At 33.1% G+C, this 17,086-nt stretch overlaps 1 protein-coding gene across 2 annotated transcripts; it reads right to left on the reverse strand.

The window, feature by feature from the left end:
- Nucleotides 1–4,006: 4,006 nt before the first annotated feature.
- On the reverse strand, nt 4,007–17,086 carry LOC105324593 (uncharacterized). 2 transcript variants are annotated; one of them, XM_011423709.4, is made up of 2 exons: nt 16,875–17,086; nt 4,007–5,075 (listed from the first exon to the last, which is right to left on the reverse strand). In XM_011423709.4, the coding sequence occupies exon 2, from the start codon at nt 5,069–5,071 to the stop codon at nt 4,028–4,030; it is 1,044 nt and encodes a 347-aa protein (XP_011422011.3). In that variant the 5' UTR covers nt 5,072–5,075; nt 16,875–17,086; the 3' UTR covers nt 4,007–4,027. The 2 variants fall into 2 exon arrangements, with proteins under 2 accessions (XP_011422011.3, XP_011422010.3); XM_011423708.4 differs by having other exon boundaries at nt 16,827–17,086.

The raw sequence follows: 17,086 nt of genomic DNA on the forward strand, positions 1-17,086 counted from the left end.
ATCACCTTTTTTGATTGTTATATATGAATTATTAAGAATAAGTAAATCAATATTAAGAACTTTATTTTCTTGAAATTTATGAAATTTGAAATATAAAGGTTGAGAATAGATTATGAATATTTTGATTTCATAAATTTACAGATCCTTACATACATGATTTTGTTGCACAGAAAATATGAAACTGTATAATTGAACTGTAAGTTCACCAAAATAATGGACATGTTATGCACATTTAATTTTGAATGCAAATGATTGCTGTATTAATAAATTTGAAATGATTAATTGTTTAAACTTTCAAAATTGAACTAATGTTTACACCTTGGTCCATAAATTATGAATGAAATCTATTTGAAATTATTTTTGATGATTAGTAAAGTTTGTTCATGAACTTGAAATTTTTTTTTTTCATTTATTTGATATGTGAAATTCTAAAATACATCAGGACACATGTAGAATGGATTGAATTGAGAAGATAATCCTCAATAGGGATGCAAATTAAAAATGCTACATGTTTTCCCCATTTTCACAAATTTGTGACGCGAAAAAAAACCCGGATATACGGTATAAGACTGAAGTTTTTTTCAAAGGTGTGGGCATGATCAATACAGGTTTGGGTATCTCCACACAGTGAAAAGGGCTTGCAAATCACGAAAGTTATGGTAAGTAAAGAATGGTCTACCTAAACCCTAATTAAGTAATATGTTAAAAAATGTATGATCGGTTTTCCATAGCCGTACAAGACAATAGCAACATAATAGAGGGATAACATAGTATATTTTTTAAGGCTTGTAGTTATGAAAAATCAACAGATGTGAGATTATTGTCATTCCACAGACCTCTAAATGACCATCTATGAATATTAAAAGTCCACACCATCAACTATGTGAGATATTAGCAAAGCTTACATATACATGTGCACAGTGACCTGGCATTATATCTTATTTCTATGTTGCGTGGCGATAACAAATGATAGAGCATTTGCAAATCATGAAAATTGTTGTAAAAAAGAATGGTCTACTTAAGCCCTAAAAATATAAATATGAAAATATACGCAAGGCCTCCTTAAGCCTTATGAGAGAATAAAAATATTAAGGAGAACATTTTTAGCTCACCGAGATGAAGTCAATGGGAGCTTATGCTATACCCCCGGCGTCGGCGTCCGGACCTAGGAAAAGCTTTTGTTACAGGTCCTGTATATAAGCTATTACTTCCCCTATAGTCAACAAACTTGCATGGATGATGCATCTGGACCTCCTTATGAACTTGAAAGACTTGGATGCTGAATCTGGGTCCTAAATTTCAGATGCTGAAGGAGGTTAAGGTTTTTGGAGCAAGTTAAAGTTTTTGTTGCAGGTGCCTTTTGATAGCAATATCTAAGTTACTCCTGGTCCTAACTTCACCAAACTTGCATGGATGGTGTGTCTTATGATACTGATGCACCAGACAGGCTTGAGTGCTGAATCTGAGCTATAGGTTTCGGATGCTGGAGGTGGTTAAGGTTTTAAAGAGCTGGTTAAAGTTGTTGTTGTAGGTGCCCTCTGATGATAATATCTTAGTTACTACTGGTCCTTACTTCACCAAACTTGTATGGTTGGTGCGTCTTATGATACTTATGCACCAGATAGGCTTGAATTCTGAATCTGAGATATAGGTTTCGGATGCTGGAGGTGGTAAAGGTTTTAAGAGCTGTTTTGTTGCAGGTGCCCTCTGATGATAATATCTTACTTACTAATGGTCCTTACTTCACCAAACTTGTATGGTTGATGCGTTTTAAGATACTGATGCACCTGACAGGCTTGAATGCTGAATCTGAGCCATAGGTTTCGGATGCTGGAGGAGGTTAAGGTTTTTGGAACAGGTCACATGTTTTATAGATGATGAACTGCATAGTTGATTTAACTATATTATAAATGAAACGCAGAGGTTGCTTAAGATGCAGAGCCTGATCTCCATTATCAAGGATGCTAAAGAAATCTCCTACCTTACTTAAACCTGCTTGATAGAAAGATGTGGTTGTTGTTAAATGATATTACATGATTCGTATGATAAAGAATTGTATGATATTAAACACTATTGTTTAATATGATACAATATGATATTATATGTTATATTGTAAATAGTTATATGATATGATATGATATTTTTTTCAATTTTTTTGATATTTTACGATAAGATAATGTATCCTGATATTGTTCTGTATAGTATTGTATATTGTGATGCAATATCATTTAATATTATATTGTATATATAATATTGTATCATACTATATTGTATAATATGATATTTGTTTCTGTGATATTCAATTATATCACGTGAAATTGTATTATATGATATTGTAATATTATATGTTATCGTATCATACGATATTGTATAATATGATATTAGTTTATATGATATATTATTGTATTTTGTGATACAATATGTATAATATGATATTGTATTATATAATATTTTACTTTATCACGTGATATTGTATCATTTTATGTGATACAATTATCAAATTTTATTGTATCGTATGATACAATATCGTTTTATGTATCAAATATTATACAATATCATACAATACAATATCATACTATATTAAACAATAGTATCATATGTTTCAATGTTATGATGTATTATGTAATATGATATTGTTTCATATAATTCAATTATATTGAATTTTATATAATGATGCTGTATTATGTGATCAAATATAATAAGGTTTAACACAATACAATGTCATTTCATATTAACAATATCATCTTTGTTTATTACATTTTTTTATTGTATTAAATGATATATATTGTTAGTATGATAGGATGCAATATTTAATTTTATGTTATTATATTGATAAACATATAAACATATGATTATCATACAATTTTTTTTAACAGATGATATATGACTTTGTGTCAAAACAGAATCCATGAATATCCAAGATCATAAAGTATGATTTTCATATAATATGAAGGTGGTCTCATAAAGGTGATGTCTCATAAGGGTGATGCCTCGTCTCGGTGAGCTTTGTAATCTGTGATTACCTATGTTTTCTGTATATTTTTGAGGACAAGATATATTAAAAAATTAAAACACATGTAAAGTTTTTTGTATCTTGAAGACCTCTAAATGACTATTTGCAACAAAAAAAATAAGCACATATTAAAATTGTGTATATTGTCTCCCTAAACTACATTTTTGGGTATGGTCCCCTCAATGCCTAAATCAGATATATATATATATATATATATATATATATATATATATATATATATATATATATATATATATATATATATATATATATATATATATATATATATATATATATATATATATAAAGCATTGCATGAGTATCATAAGACGCATCATCCATGCAAGTTATATGAAGTATGGACCAGTATTAACTAAGATATATACAGCGTAACCATCAGAGATCACCTGCTCCAAACAATTTCACAAGCTCTTAAAAAATAACCTCCTCGAGCATCCGACACCTATGGCTCAAATTCAGCAATAAGGCCAGTCAGGTGTATCGGTGTCATAAGAAGCATCATCCATGCAAGTTTGGTGAAGTAAGGACAAGAAATAACCAAGATATAATCATTAGAGGGCACCTGCTCCAAAATCTTTAACCAGCTCAAAAAACCTTAACCTCCTCCAGCATCCGAAAACCTATTGCTTAGACTCAACATTCAAGCCTGTCAAGGGGGTATAGCATAAGCTCCCCTTGCTTGTCAAGCGTTTTGATAAGTCTAACCCCACTTTCAACTTGCTTCCAACGCCACTGATATTTCCTGTGAATCAGGGTCAATTTTCACAGATAACGATGCAATCATCATTTCCCTTGTTACTAGGACGATCTGTCTCAGGTTGTACATCCTTTTAGAAATTAATACCCCACCCCTTTAAACCGAAAATGGATATTCTTAATCTGTATAAAATACCTCGTATTTGTAAACAAACTGCATTGCCAATATTCTTTACACGGTTTAATTGTACATACCAATACCAAAAAAAAAAAATGAACAATAAACGCACATATTTATTAAAGTCCTTTTCTCTTCCATGTTTCCCAGACGTGCGGATAATCGTAAGCTATTTCGTGTGTCCTGGCAAGGAGTTCCCTTATACGACAGTACATACAGATATATTTTTGATCGTCATCGAACACAATTAAATGGGGCTGAAACTGTACGAAGTCAATGTTATCAATCAGCGTTGTTGACGTCAGTATTTCTATGACGTCAAATTCGCATCCTTCACAATTAATAGTCAGTAGGTTCAATGAATTACACCCTAAACCAATCTGCACGAAGAAGTCTACCACATTGAATATTTTGATAGTTTCCGTTTGAACCCCTTCTCTTTTGTCGTCTTTCAGCAGAGAAGTTGCGTCTTTGCGTAAACTTATTTGGAGTTCCTTCTTAGATTTAGCTAGACCGAAATTGTAGGTAGCAACTCTTGATTGGAGTGAGAGGTCTTCGATCCTTTTGGATAACTGTTGATAGAAGCTAGGAACGGGCTCTAGGGCGACATACTGTTTCGTTCCAGTTGTTGCCACCAGCTTCGGTAGCAACACACCCAGGTAACCTCCAATTTCGATGATGGTAACCCCCTGTTTCTTTTTCAGTTCTTTAAAAAATGCATGGGTTATTGCGCGATCCAGTGTTTTAAAAGAGTTGTCTCTCATAGCTCGCATTTGTTTGTTTCTTTCAACACATTTGTAAAGACTGTGGTAATTGTTTGACGAAAGTTTTCTCATTGGTTTCGCTTTGATATTTGCAATACACTTATCTGCTCTTGTATTTGGCCACAGTGGAACCACTTTTTCAAGCTCAGGTGGCATCTTTAGGGTAATGCTTTCAGGTCTGATCACGATGGGATCTAAAAGGCAAGAGGGGTTCTCAAATGATGAAGTTTTACTGCTTTCTCCGTGCGTTGATTCTCTGTTTGAAACCATTTCCATATTTGTTGTTGTGTTAATAGAAACATCCGTTTGGAACCGTAACGAACTATGTAAGCCAATGATGGTAATCACAATTACAAAGGCCACAATCACGCGCTTCCAATTGGTATTTATCTGCTTCATACTCCTATAATGATAAAAAAAATAAACAGATCAGAACAAATTGTAAACTGTTATAAAACGTATGTGATGCATACGACAGAATCGTTAACATATCTAGACCTGTGAACAATGTTTTTACATGAAATAAAGTTTAAGATGAACATGTAAATTCGTAAAACCAAAATTGTTCTGTAACAGTTGTACATAATGCCAAAGTCATGAAGACTCACAAATGCTGGATGCATTGGGGCTAGTATAAGTATGTAATATATAGAACGAACTTTCTTGTCTAATGATAAGATTTGTGCATTCTTTTTCTCAACATTTAAGTTTTCCTTTGTCTCTATCTTTGGTGTGATGAAACAACCAATCAGTTTTAGTTTGTATGGCTCAATGGTTCCATCATAGGAACATGACCTGAAACGGGCGTGCTTAATACTATCATGTGGTTGCTTTGATTGGCAATACACCGTTTGCGTAGCTTTTATTTGACTACCTACACGTCTGTAGCTCTCGGTGAAAGAGTTTTAATAATAATGTACTTTAATTCATAGATGACCTAATGGCTATACCAGAGGCGGTCGATAACTAACTGCATGTCTGTAGCTCCCAGTGTGAAACAAATTGGATGGACGACCTTGAAGCTACGTACACAGTGCCACCCATAGAAAAAATTGTGTATTTATTGCAAAAATGTGCGCTCATTTCGGACTGATCATCGTTATTTATACGCAAATTCTGTTAAAACAAATAGTATCGTTAAATGCTTGATGCAGACTACTGATATCGTTATTAACTTGTCTAAGACTTTCTCAGAAACGACTTCGGAAAATCAAGTATGTTTTGACACCGAGATCGAAAGTCGCCATTTTTACGTGTTAATGCACTTTACCGGGCTGGCGATGGTCTTTAAAAGACTATCAGAGGCAAGTAAAGATTGGCGCTTTTTAGACGGTGGCTATAAATAGCCACGGTCTATTGCTACGGTCCTGACCGGAAGAGTAATTTTCACGGGGACCCTAGCGGATAACGAACGATAACGCTGTTAGGTACATGTATGCAGTGTTATACAGACAATGTTTTATCTACGTGTCGATTTCAGTATGAGAACTAATTTTAATCTTATCAGATATTTTAAGCATATAGCTGCTAATTATTTTGTACATACATTTAAATAATGTATGAAATTGTGTTTTTCGTTACCCTGTTTGTTTACGCGGTATTAATAATATAAGCAACAACTGCCAGTTTTGACGTTAAACTCTGTATCAGGACTGCATAAACTATATCACTGCGATAATTGGTCACAATTGGTCACAATAATTGCTTCTTGTTTTTTTTATGATGTAAATAATTGTCAGAAACACACTATTTAAGCTGGTTTGCCATTTCATATTTCAGCACTTATGCTTCATCGATAAATTCAGCCATATTCAACGCATTAGTTTTAGTTGAGCAGTATATTTTTGTTGTTGTAGGTTATTCCAAAGAATTCACTATAGATACTGGGTGCGTTCAGAGTACTGCCGTTGGCAGACAAAAGTTACCACTGGCAATTTTGTTTACCATTGGTATACCAACGGTACCAATGTTTGCCGATAAAATTTACCATAGGTAGACATTTCTGCAGACAATCTAGAGCTCTGTTAGCGATGGTAACTTTTTTTTATGATGTCACAAAAATGGCGGATATTTTGTATGCACTGAAGGCAACAGATTAATTTCACAGCTTTTCCACCTTAAACCTTGTTGTAGCTGAACAATTCCTTTAAGCATTGTAACATTCCAAAAATACAACTGAAAAAAATATCTTTCTGTATATGTAGGCATGTTGCAGGCGTTTGGGGGACATTGGTTGGAATATGACTGCCATCTAAAGCACCAAAACATTTTGAAATTGAAAGTTTTCTCCAATTATTTGCTTAATTGTGATGAAGGCTATCTATTAAATTTGGCCTTAATATTTTTTAAGGAGGAGAAAATATTCTATAAAAAACTTCCTTTTGGAGATGTTCTAAAACCGTTCAGCCATACATCGAGAGTTCTCAAAAACACCAATAGTTCCTTTTCAACATTAGGGTTTGGGGCCATTTAGATCGTTGTCGGTATTAACCATAGCATTGACTTTCAAATGTGTCCCTGGACAAACGGTATCAAAATCATCGGGTGTCTATATTATGGTATTAAAGTAATCGCATAGTTATGACTCGCTCTAGCCATGTTTTTCCAAAGATATATACACACGTTTTGCGGGAGATGAAAAACTGTAAAAAAAATTCTTTATTGTACACAAATTATAATGTTGAATGTATCCTTTTGGTGCAAAATGATCAACGAGGCGAAAAATATTGCATCTTGGTTTGACATTTTCCGCTAAATAATCAGCCAGTGTTAACAATGGTACACCAAAGGTACCATTGTTAACATTGGAAAATTTCCTACTATCTGTACCCCAAAGCTCGTTCAGAGTATATATGGGTCCAATGGCACCAATGGCACAAATTGTTACCATTGGCAAACTGGTATTGGTACCACTGGAAATACTCTGAACGCACCCACTGTGAATATTACATAAATTACATTTTATTGAACTTCAACCGATCAATGGCACAGTTTCTTCTACAAGTGTGCATGTGTTTTCAAACACACAAAAAAAATTAAATTTACGATACATAAATGTGTTTAATTTTCGACTGACCTGTAATTTACAATGTACCTTATTTTGTACCTCACTCAGTCTGTAGAAACAATAATTTTATTACAGGCACCTCGATATTCATCAGACAATATTTACTGCAGATGTTGACATTTTACTTGCTGCTGACTTTCTCTCAAACACGCTAATCGACGTCGGATTGTAAAATTCACGTGCAAATCGAGTCGCCATTTTAAATGTATATTAACTACATTTTACGATGTTTTAAAGATTTTTAGTTCAGATTTTTTTTTATATGCGTCTTATGGATATCACGGCGTGTCAGCTCGTGTATCTCTAATTTGCAGCAAACGCTAGCTTTTTTGTGAGAAACATTCGATATTTCATATACATTTAATTAAGGTACATTGTGAACGGTAATGTAAGATATAATAATTTTGTTAACTAAAACAGTAGCTGCAGAACTGTAGCTCTCCGGTCTGTCAATATTTTTTTTCCCCGGAGAGCTACAGTTCTGCAGCTAACTAAACAGTTTCTGTCGAGTTTTTTTACAATGAACTGAATAACGCAAATTCGATGAGCGAAGTACAAATAGTGACTTTAATTCATATGCGCCCGTCTCTGCTAAATGTATTTAAGAATCTTCTCTTTGGGGGCATTTTTTCACTAACAGATAACATTATTTACATTTGTACGTAAACATCGCCCCGTTTGTTCTCAAATAATTTTTTACTCGCGAGTACAATTCTATTATGAACTTTCTTCGACATTTGTTTCCAAGTGTTAGCATCATTTTGTCAACATGCATTTACAAATAGGCGGGCCTATATAAATGCGCCAGTTTGTTGCGACTCGCAATTGAAATACACACCGGTTAGAAAGTGTCATCACTTAACGCAATGCTACATCAGCCGTAGCGTATACATCCATGCTATATTTGCGATAAATAATGAAACATGAAGGCAAAAAAAATGTGCTTCATAGATGACTGTAGAATTCTGCTGAGCTACAGAACTATAGCTTCCCGAAAATATTGCCGGGATTTGCGAACCCTAGATCTATTGTCTAGTACATGCAAAGAATAAAATTAAGAGAATGGGTGAATAAGGCGTGTAAAATGCCCATATGAGGAATGATTAGATACGGCAAAATTAAAATATCATTAAATCTGATACTTTTTTAAAAAATTAATTAAAAACAATGTAATTTAACGTAACATCGGATTGTAATCTTTAAATATTTTAAATACTTGCAATATATTGATTTAAACTGGCGTATGAGTGTCAAAACCTCCTAATAGTGTAATTTTTATAACTTCAAAGCATTTTCTTTCATAGAGTGGGTCTGAGCTCAATAATTTTTTTTACAGTCTAAATGTGGTTTAATGGATTTTAAACCGATTTTACTCAACAAAAATGTGGAGAGATGACCCACTACAGTTCAAAAATGTCATTTTGTAGCTCAACAATTGAACGTTTTAGAAATATAATATAAGTCCGTAAATTCGTGGTCATAGCCTCATATAGCATTTAAACAACACACTTTGTTGTGAATGAAATGGCTCAGTGGTTAGAGCACCAGCCATAAGGAAACTTTATAGAACTTGGGTTTTTAGGTTGTGGGTTCAATACCACCAAAACTTAAAGATTTATTATTTTTTTTCCTATCTTTTTGAAATATTTCAAACTGAATATAGTTAGAAATTACCATTTTGTAAACTTGTATAATAACATATCAAATATATTTAATTGAAAAAATGCTAAATTTGAAATTGTATTTTACGAATAAACCAAATGGGCAGTTGCACCATCTTATTCCCCCATCTTCTTTATATACACAGCTGTACGGTCAGAAAAACGTGCGTTCAACTTGAATTTTGTTTTGTTGGTGTTTTAAAAATGAAACTCCGGCGACTGAATGTTGTATTATTTTTTTTAAATTTTCATTCACTTTCGCTGTGAGCAAATGGAAAGAATCCACTAAAGTCGAAGATAACATATTGATTTACTCTTCTGTTTCATGATGACGTGCATTCCAAAAGCAATACCAATTTTATCAAACAGGTTCTTGTAAACCCATTCTGTTTTCTTTGCACCTAAATGTATTAACTGACTATGAGGAAAAAATCAAATGTGATGGTCCACAAGACTGCAACTTTTTCCCCGTGAAGAAATTGAGGGAAAATGCTGTCGAGAGGGACAATTAACATACTATATGTATGCCGAAATAGTTAGTAAAAATAAGTATTTTATCATGCCAAAGCTTTATTTGTTCTCGTTACTTGAGAAATCTACAATATATTTAAAGCACAATAGTCCAATCCACACTTTTCAAAAGTTGTTCCCCTTTGCGGGGTCAACCCAAAGGTCAAAAGGGAAAAATCCAAAATTCACCTTCTTCAAACAATCAAATATTTGGGCGAACTGTGATGAAATCTCTTTGGATTTGATTTAATATTCATTCAATATGTAGTGGCAACCAACATATTTAATGAGTCATTCAAACGGGGTTTTAATGTCAACTGATATAGATACAAACATATTGATACAAAATATAGATACAAACTTCTATAAGGCAAAGACTACTGTGATAAATCTTTGGGTTTTCCCACAAAGATGACAACCAAGAGACACAGCATTTGTAAAGTGTAGATCGAGATCACAGCTATGATTTCTACAGAATTATCCATGTAGGAAACTCACGACCAGTTGTGCGAGTAAGCGTTAAGTATTAGTGCATGTATGCGATAATGGCAGCGATTTTCGACAAAAATAATTATCATACATCACTCATTGTTACGTGTAATATGCCATTTTCAAACGACGCCATCGTCTAACAGTACTTTCAGTACTTTGATTTTAACAAAGTTATACATAATTTTTTTGCTGGTAGAAAGTTACATTATAATTCATTGGATATTGTCAATTTCAAGTAGACCATAACAACGTTATCAAAAAATACTCATTTTGCACATATCTGTAAAGAAAATTATGTAAAACGTTCAAAATAAATAAGAGTTTGAAGTTGGTTCCAAATGGTACATTCTAATTCGGATTTCTCTTGTAGTTTATTATATGAATGGAAAACATCAGAAACTTCAAAGTATCCTAAGCAAACAAAAGGTGCTGCTAATGAGGGGGTAGGTTACTGAAATAGGCCCGAAAAACATAATTGATTTTTGAATATTTTGAATGTCTTTAGAATGATTAATTTGTTGACATTGACATTGACCTCTGTAACTGCACTCGGCACTCCTCTGCCGATTCATATCGCCGAGGTGTGCCGAATGCTGCCACAGTTATTGTACATTTAAAAAAATGACAATTTTAAGGATAGTTACTGTGGCAAATGATCATTTCAAGACAAAGCTTTATGAAATTTTGCTGTTCAATGAAAAAAGAATCTTAAGTATCACCACAACGACAAAATGCACGATATTTTGAATTGATTAATATCGATTAAACCACAATATGTATCTTCAAGTTCTTTGAACCTGTTTTACAATCTTGTCAAGGGAATCTCAATTAAATAATTTTTAACGACAATAAAAATCTTATTTCATACATGTAACGAGTTAAATACATTTTCTAATGCTTTGCATATAGTTTCGATATTAAAAAAGAATGTTTATTCATACCAAATAAAATATTAACAAATGAATGCACTTCAATAAAATGAATCTTTCATTACCGAGAACTTTGCACGCTGTCAAAATAAAAAGTTTTCATGAAAAAAATTGCTTCCGATGACCTTTATTCAGAGTTGAGGATCTCGCGAAAACTTAAGATTGTACAATTTTAATTGAATTATTTATATGTGAAGCAAAGGGCTGCTAAATCTTGGAGATAAGCTACAGGTAACAAATGAAAGTCCTACTTTCAGGATTAACGTGTGCCAATCAAAAATTATATTATGACAACGGATGCTGCTGTGAGCCTCCAGCAAAGAGAAAAAAATAATTAATTTCCATTTTCTCTCTCAATAATTATACTAGAATACGAAAATGTTAACGATGTTTTCAAACAACCATTATTTAAAATAAAGTTTTGAGGTTTCCTAAACTTCATTATAAACACTTATAAGTAAATCCGGAGAACTGAAGTTCACCTACATTCAGGTGCTGCGCTGCTATACAAGTACATATTTTCTAATATTTTTTATTAAAAAGTTTATTTCTCTTTTCTAAAAATGAATTTAAATGAATCTTTTAATTAACAGTTTAATTATATTACATTAATGATAATAAAAGATAACACTGTATATTATGATATGTTCTAAAATACATGTATATTGATAATTTTGCCGTAATGCATCATATTACATTTTTGTTATAAATCAACACTAATGTTTATGAAATATATAAACCTAAGTTAGTTATTATGCCTGAATCAAAGTTTATATAATACATAATCCAAGAGTAATGTGTAAAGGATTTGGCGCAGGTCTCATTAGCTGGGATTGAAAGGGGGGGGGGGTAAAGAGTTCAAACAGAGGATTATAGCATCCCCTTTTGTAGTCTAGTTTTTGTCCGACGAAATCTGAGCCTAATCGTCTAATCGTTCACAATAAAGCAGCGATTTTTTTAAATACTTAGCATCTTAAGAAGCTTATTGCTGGGGATAAAACCAAATCACTACCCTTAATTTAAATTCGTCTTATTATACATGTCCAGGGTAGAGAGACCTCGAAATCGGACTCTTGCTATGTACGCTTATAAATAAGGGGTTGTGTGAAAAGTTAAAAAATTATATTGCTAACTTTGTAAACAGTAGGCATGTTCACGAAAGTTTCTTAAGATATGACCTAAGTGTGTTCCTAAGGTATGACTTAGGAAAAAAGTAAGGAACATCCTAAGATCAACGGACACGTCTTAAGATGTAGCTCGACGGTAACTTAGGAACATCTTAAGTTAGGATATCCTAACCTTCTACAACCATTCTTATTTTTTACATTTATTCACACAAATCTAATTTAAGAGACTTTTGTAGGGATAAATCATCAAACATGTTGCCAGAGAAAACTTTACGTGTCAGATGTTAACACAAAAGGCCTAAAACTAGTAATCTTAACGTATACATTTTTGGAAAATTACATTTACTTAAATATATATCAGTGAACAATAACAACTTAGATAATATACCCAAAACAAAAAACAAAAAAATAAGCAAAAAAAGAAAACAAAAACAAACAAACCAACAAACAAGATGAAACAAAAAAAAAAAAAAATTAAACAGCACCCCAAAAATCCAAATTACTGCTTTTTCGATTAAAATATTATCAGGACAGAGTTGGCTTACACGCAAGTAATTATTAAAACAACACGTGTCCATTCTTTGAGTGTAAATTAACATTTGATAATCTTGTCATTCAAGTATGTAATAAACATAAAGGTGAGCTTTTTATAGAATTTAACGTTACATGTAGAAACACAACCATTTTCCCTTTAATCTGCTATATATAGAATACACGATAGTAGATAAGAAATAAGTTGTAATATATCTAGAAAATTCAAAAATACAGTTTATTCATCATTACGATTTTTTCAAAGATTATTTTCAGATTGAAGTGAGAAAAATTCGAATGATCACGCATGGCTTATATAAACCGATATTTTACTTTTTAGCCAAAGAAATTTGAATAATCTTATACAAAAGTAGTCAAAACAATGAATGTAACTTACTTAGTGTACATTGTAGATATAAAAAAAAAGCCAATAATTTTCATTTGTCAAACAGAGGCAATATTTGCGGAAAAAATATTTGCTTAATTTGTAAGCCACAGGCAAGCATGTAGCAACCGGGACACCGGGGGGGGGGGAGGGTGGAGGGGGGTGTTTTAGGGTCACTCTCCAATTTATATTGATAAAATGAACGTACATGATAGAATAAATAACTATGCCACCACCCCCCTCCCCTCCAGGATTAGGAATTAGATGTTTGTCGGAAATGCTAGAAGTGTAGAAAATATTGCTTTATTCTATCGGTCTCAAGAAAAAGCTTCACAACAGTCCCAATATCCCCCAAAACATTATTTTATAGCCTTAGGATGGTCTTAGGACAAGGTAAGTGATGTCCTAAAGTTAGGACAAAGTTATGGCTTTTCCTAAATTTAGGAGAGCTTCGAGAAACAGATGTACTTAGGACGAACCATAGTCCTAAGATACCTTCGTGAACATGCCTGCAGGTCTTTTCTGCATTAACATATAACACGTTATGTATAGACTGTTTTTACATTCATCATATGTTTTCTTCGGCGTGACAGAGAAGCAAATTATTGATCGACTACATGGTACCAATAGCGTGGTACAGTTTCATTTCCAAATTACACGTTCACTCTACACTTATTTATTTACGGATTTAAATTTTCTACATTGTCTTTACTGATGTGCAGGGCCTCGTAACAAAAGCATGCTAAGATTTTGACTTAATTTGGGTAATAAGTAGGACTACGTCGGATTTCAGGACTAACATTGTCCCCTTCAGTTCTATAAGATATGAGTGTGCGTTGGAACTCTTCCATTTTAAATCATGTTAAGGCAAGTAAATAAATTGAACCGTATGCATTAACTTCGCTTCTTTTAAAATTATAACTTCTGTATTTTCAACTGCCGATCTAACTATCAAAATTATTTGGTTTTAGCTAGTTATCGTATACGATTACAACTTATAAATATGTCAATAGTTGTATGGTAATTATTTTTGCATTGGTTAACTCAGCGTTTCATGAAAAGAAAAGGAGCCATATTTCTTCTCTTCACAACCTTACATTAATTGCATTTGTGCATTCGATAACATTCAGAATAATGTTAATTAGATCTGCATGTTCTAATATGTTAATCAGCTAGAGCTGTCAATCAACGCATTTTCATTTTATGATTCTCGGACGTAAGAAATGATGACGTCGGGCCAACGTCATAATGAAAATATAAGGTTTTGTGAAATCTTTAAATTCTTTGAGGTTGTTTTGCAAAAAAATGGCCGATAACACATATTGATTATTTTTTATGTATTGATTCAAAATTATCTCTTCTGTTATTATGTTGAGTAAAATTAAGTCCGTCTAAATCGTTTAAAAGTTTGGAGCATAGTTCTGATACGCGTTTCCCGACTAAGATATGCATTTTACTATATATTTCATTGAAATGGCGTTGCTTGATTTTAACAGCGACACGGTGTTTGAAACACGATAAAATTATTACCACGCAGACGAATCTCAAATAAATTTTAGAAATAAAACTCTGAAACCTATAGATCGCGCGGACAAATTTTCAGGGTAGGTTTTCTCACAAGCAGTAAACCCGCGAGCTACCTTAAGCACTGTGTTTTAGACTTAAGTACCCTTTATGTTACGATCCCCAGGTCGTCTATTTATTCCAACACTAGTGTATGCAGTGACAAAAGGATCTCCATTGTAAAAAAAAAATGTGACCCCGAGGAAGATCCATTCGTTTGGAAAGGGCTGTCCTTGGAATTGGCCTATTGTCGGTACAAAATTAAGTGTATTATAGATATCATTTTGATGTCCGATGAACCCGCTTCGTACAAATCGAAGTGTGTTAGAATTATCTGTGATTAAAAGTGTCTGGGCCCAGTGATAATGTCCCTATCAAATTTAATACAGAACCCGTGGGTCATTTTTGTGAAGACCAACCGATTAACTGCAAATGGTTGGGCAAATACTTCCAATGTGCGGACCCATTTTCTAATTTTTTTTTTCGGGGTAAGGGGAGTGTTAAATCTTCGAGAGATAGATTCGGGGCATATTTTTGGTAATTTTACTAATATGATTATACATTTAAGAAATTCTAATTTTTCAGAAGAGCGGGGTCAGACGATCCCCTAGGCTCTAGATCCACGCATGTTCACAAATACTCAGCATAATCCTTTCCAATTCAATCGGTCACTGAATGTTATTAACATTTAGTGTTGTTCAAAATATTTTTTTTAAAAACATATCCAGGAGCAGGGAAAAACATAAAAAATAATAAAACTGAATAGCATGACAGGTCATAGTATTTAAAACCAACAATCTGTTTCTGAGTGATGAAACACGGTTTTTAATTATCTAAAGTACATCTTTGGCTTATATCTTTTAAATATCTCTTGCCAAGATTCAAGTAATTTTCACGTCGCGCCTCAAATAAGTAATAAGGATGTCATGCAAAGATATGGAGCAAATCTTTCCCTAGCCACGGACGCCCAGGATCTTTGAGTAGGTGCCGAATGCTACAAAGACTTTCTGGGAGTGGCATTGATAAAACCACTAATAAATCTATAAGCAATGGCAAAAAATCGTCACCACTAGAAAAAGAGGGGAAGAAATAATAGTAAATATCGCCAAATTAGCATTCACATTCAAATACGATATTGTTAATATACGTCAATCAATTAAAAACCTTTTGAAATTCTTTCTCTCCCCCTCTCTCTCTCTCTCTGTCTCTCTCTTAAAAAAACCCCGAACAAATTCAAAGATGAACTAGTACATGTTAATTATATAAACCATTGTTAAATTTGATGTTAATGTGTGGAAAAAAGGTCACAAAAAATCTCTCTCTCTTTCTCTCTCTCTCTCTCTCTCGCTCTCTCTCTCTCTCTCTCTCTCTCTCTCTCTCTCTCTCTCTCTCTCTGTCTGTAAAAGTATTTATAATAGGTTTGTAATAGGGAAACCATACATTTTAACTAGTTGAAAAGAGGGGGGGGGGGGGGGTTGCGTGTTGATGGTTTTGTCGATTTCAAAACAGACACGTAGCATCAGGAGGGGGAGGGGGCCTGGAGAAATTTCAACTTTATAAGTTATTTTTGTTTTATAATAGCATCTTTGATGAAACACATTTCAAAAATCAAAATCAAAAGTCCCCCCCCCCCCTTGGAAATAAGGTACCGTAGTCACAGTGCCTTTTTATTTGGCTGCCCCTCCCTTATGAAATAGTGAGAAGATCATAATCTGGTAATTTTGATACACCATATGATAATAATAAAAATATAACGAAGGACAATTTCTTAGTTCTAAAATTATTTGTTTTTTATCAAGAAAACAAATATGCTTTAGGTATATGAAATTAAAAAAAAAATACAATTAATAATTATATTAAATTAAAAAAATGATAATGAAACAACTTACATAATCGTTAAACTGAATAGTCTTTTAAATCTCTGAACAATCACAAACCTCTGTAATGCTACTTGTCCCAGTTAGATGATGCGATGAGTTCTGGCAGAGACGGGTGCCCGACCAACTATATATGGGGAAGATTAAGTGATTTGTTGTCACAACCTGTAACACGGCTTTGTAATTAAATTATCCACGAAATAAAACCAAACGCAAATTGTCAAATTTTGACATTTGCTGTCTAAATTAATAATCTTAATATTTTGGCTAAT

Source organism: Magallana gigas, chromosome 1, assembly GCF_963853765.1.
Source record: "Magallana gigas chromosome 1, xbMagGiga1.1, whole genome shotgun sequence".
Classification (NCBI taxonomy): Eukaryota; Metazoa; Mollusca; class Bivalvia; order Ostreida; family Ostreidae; genus Magallana; species Magallana gigas.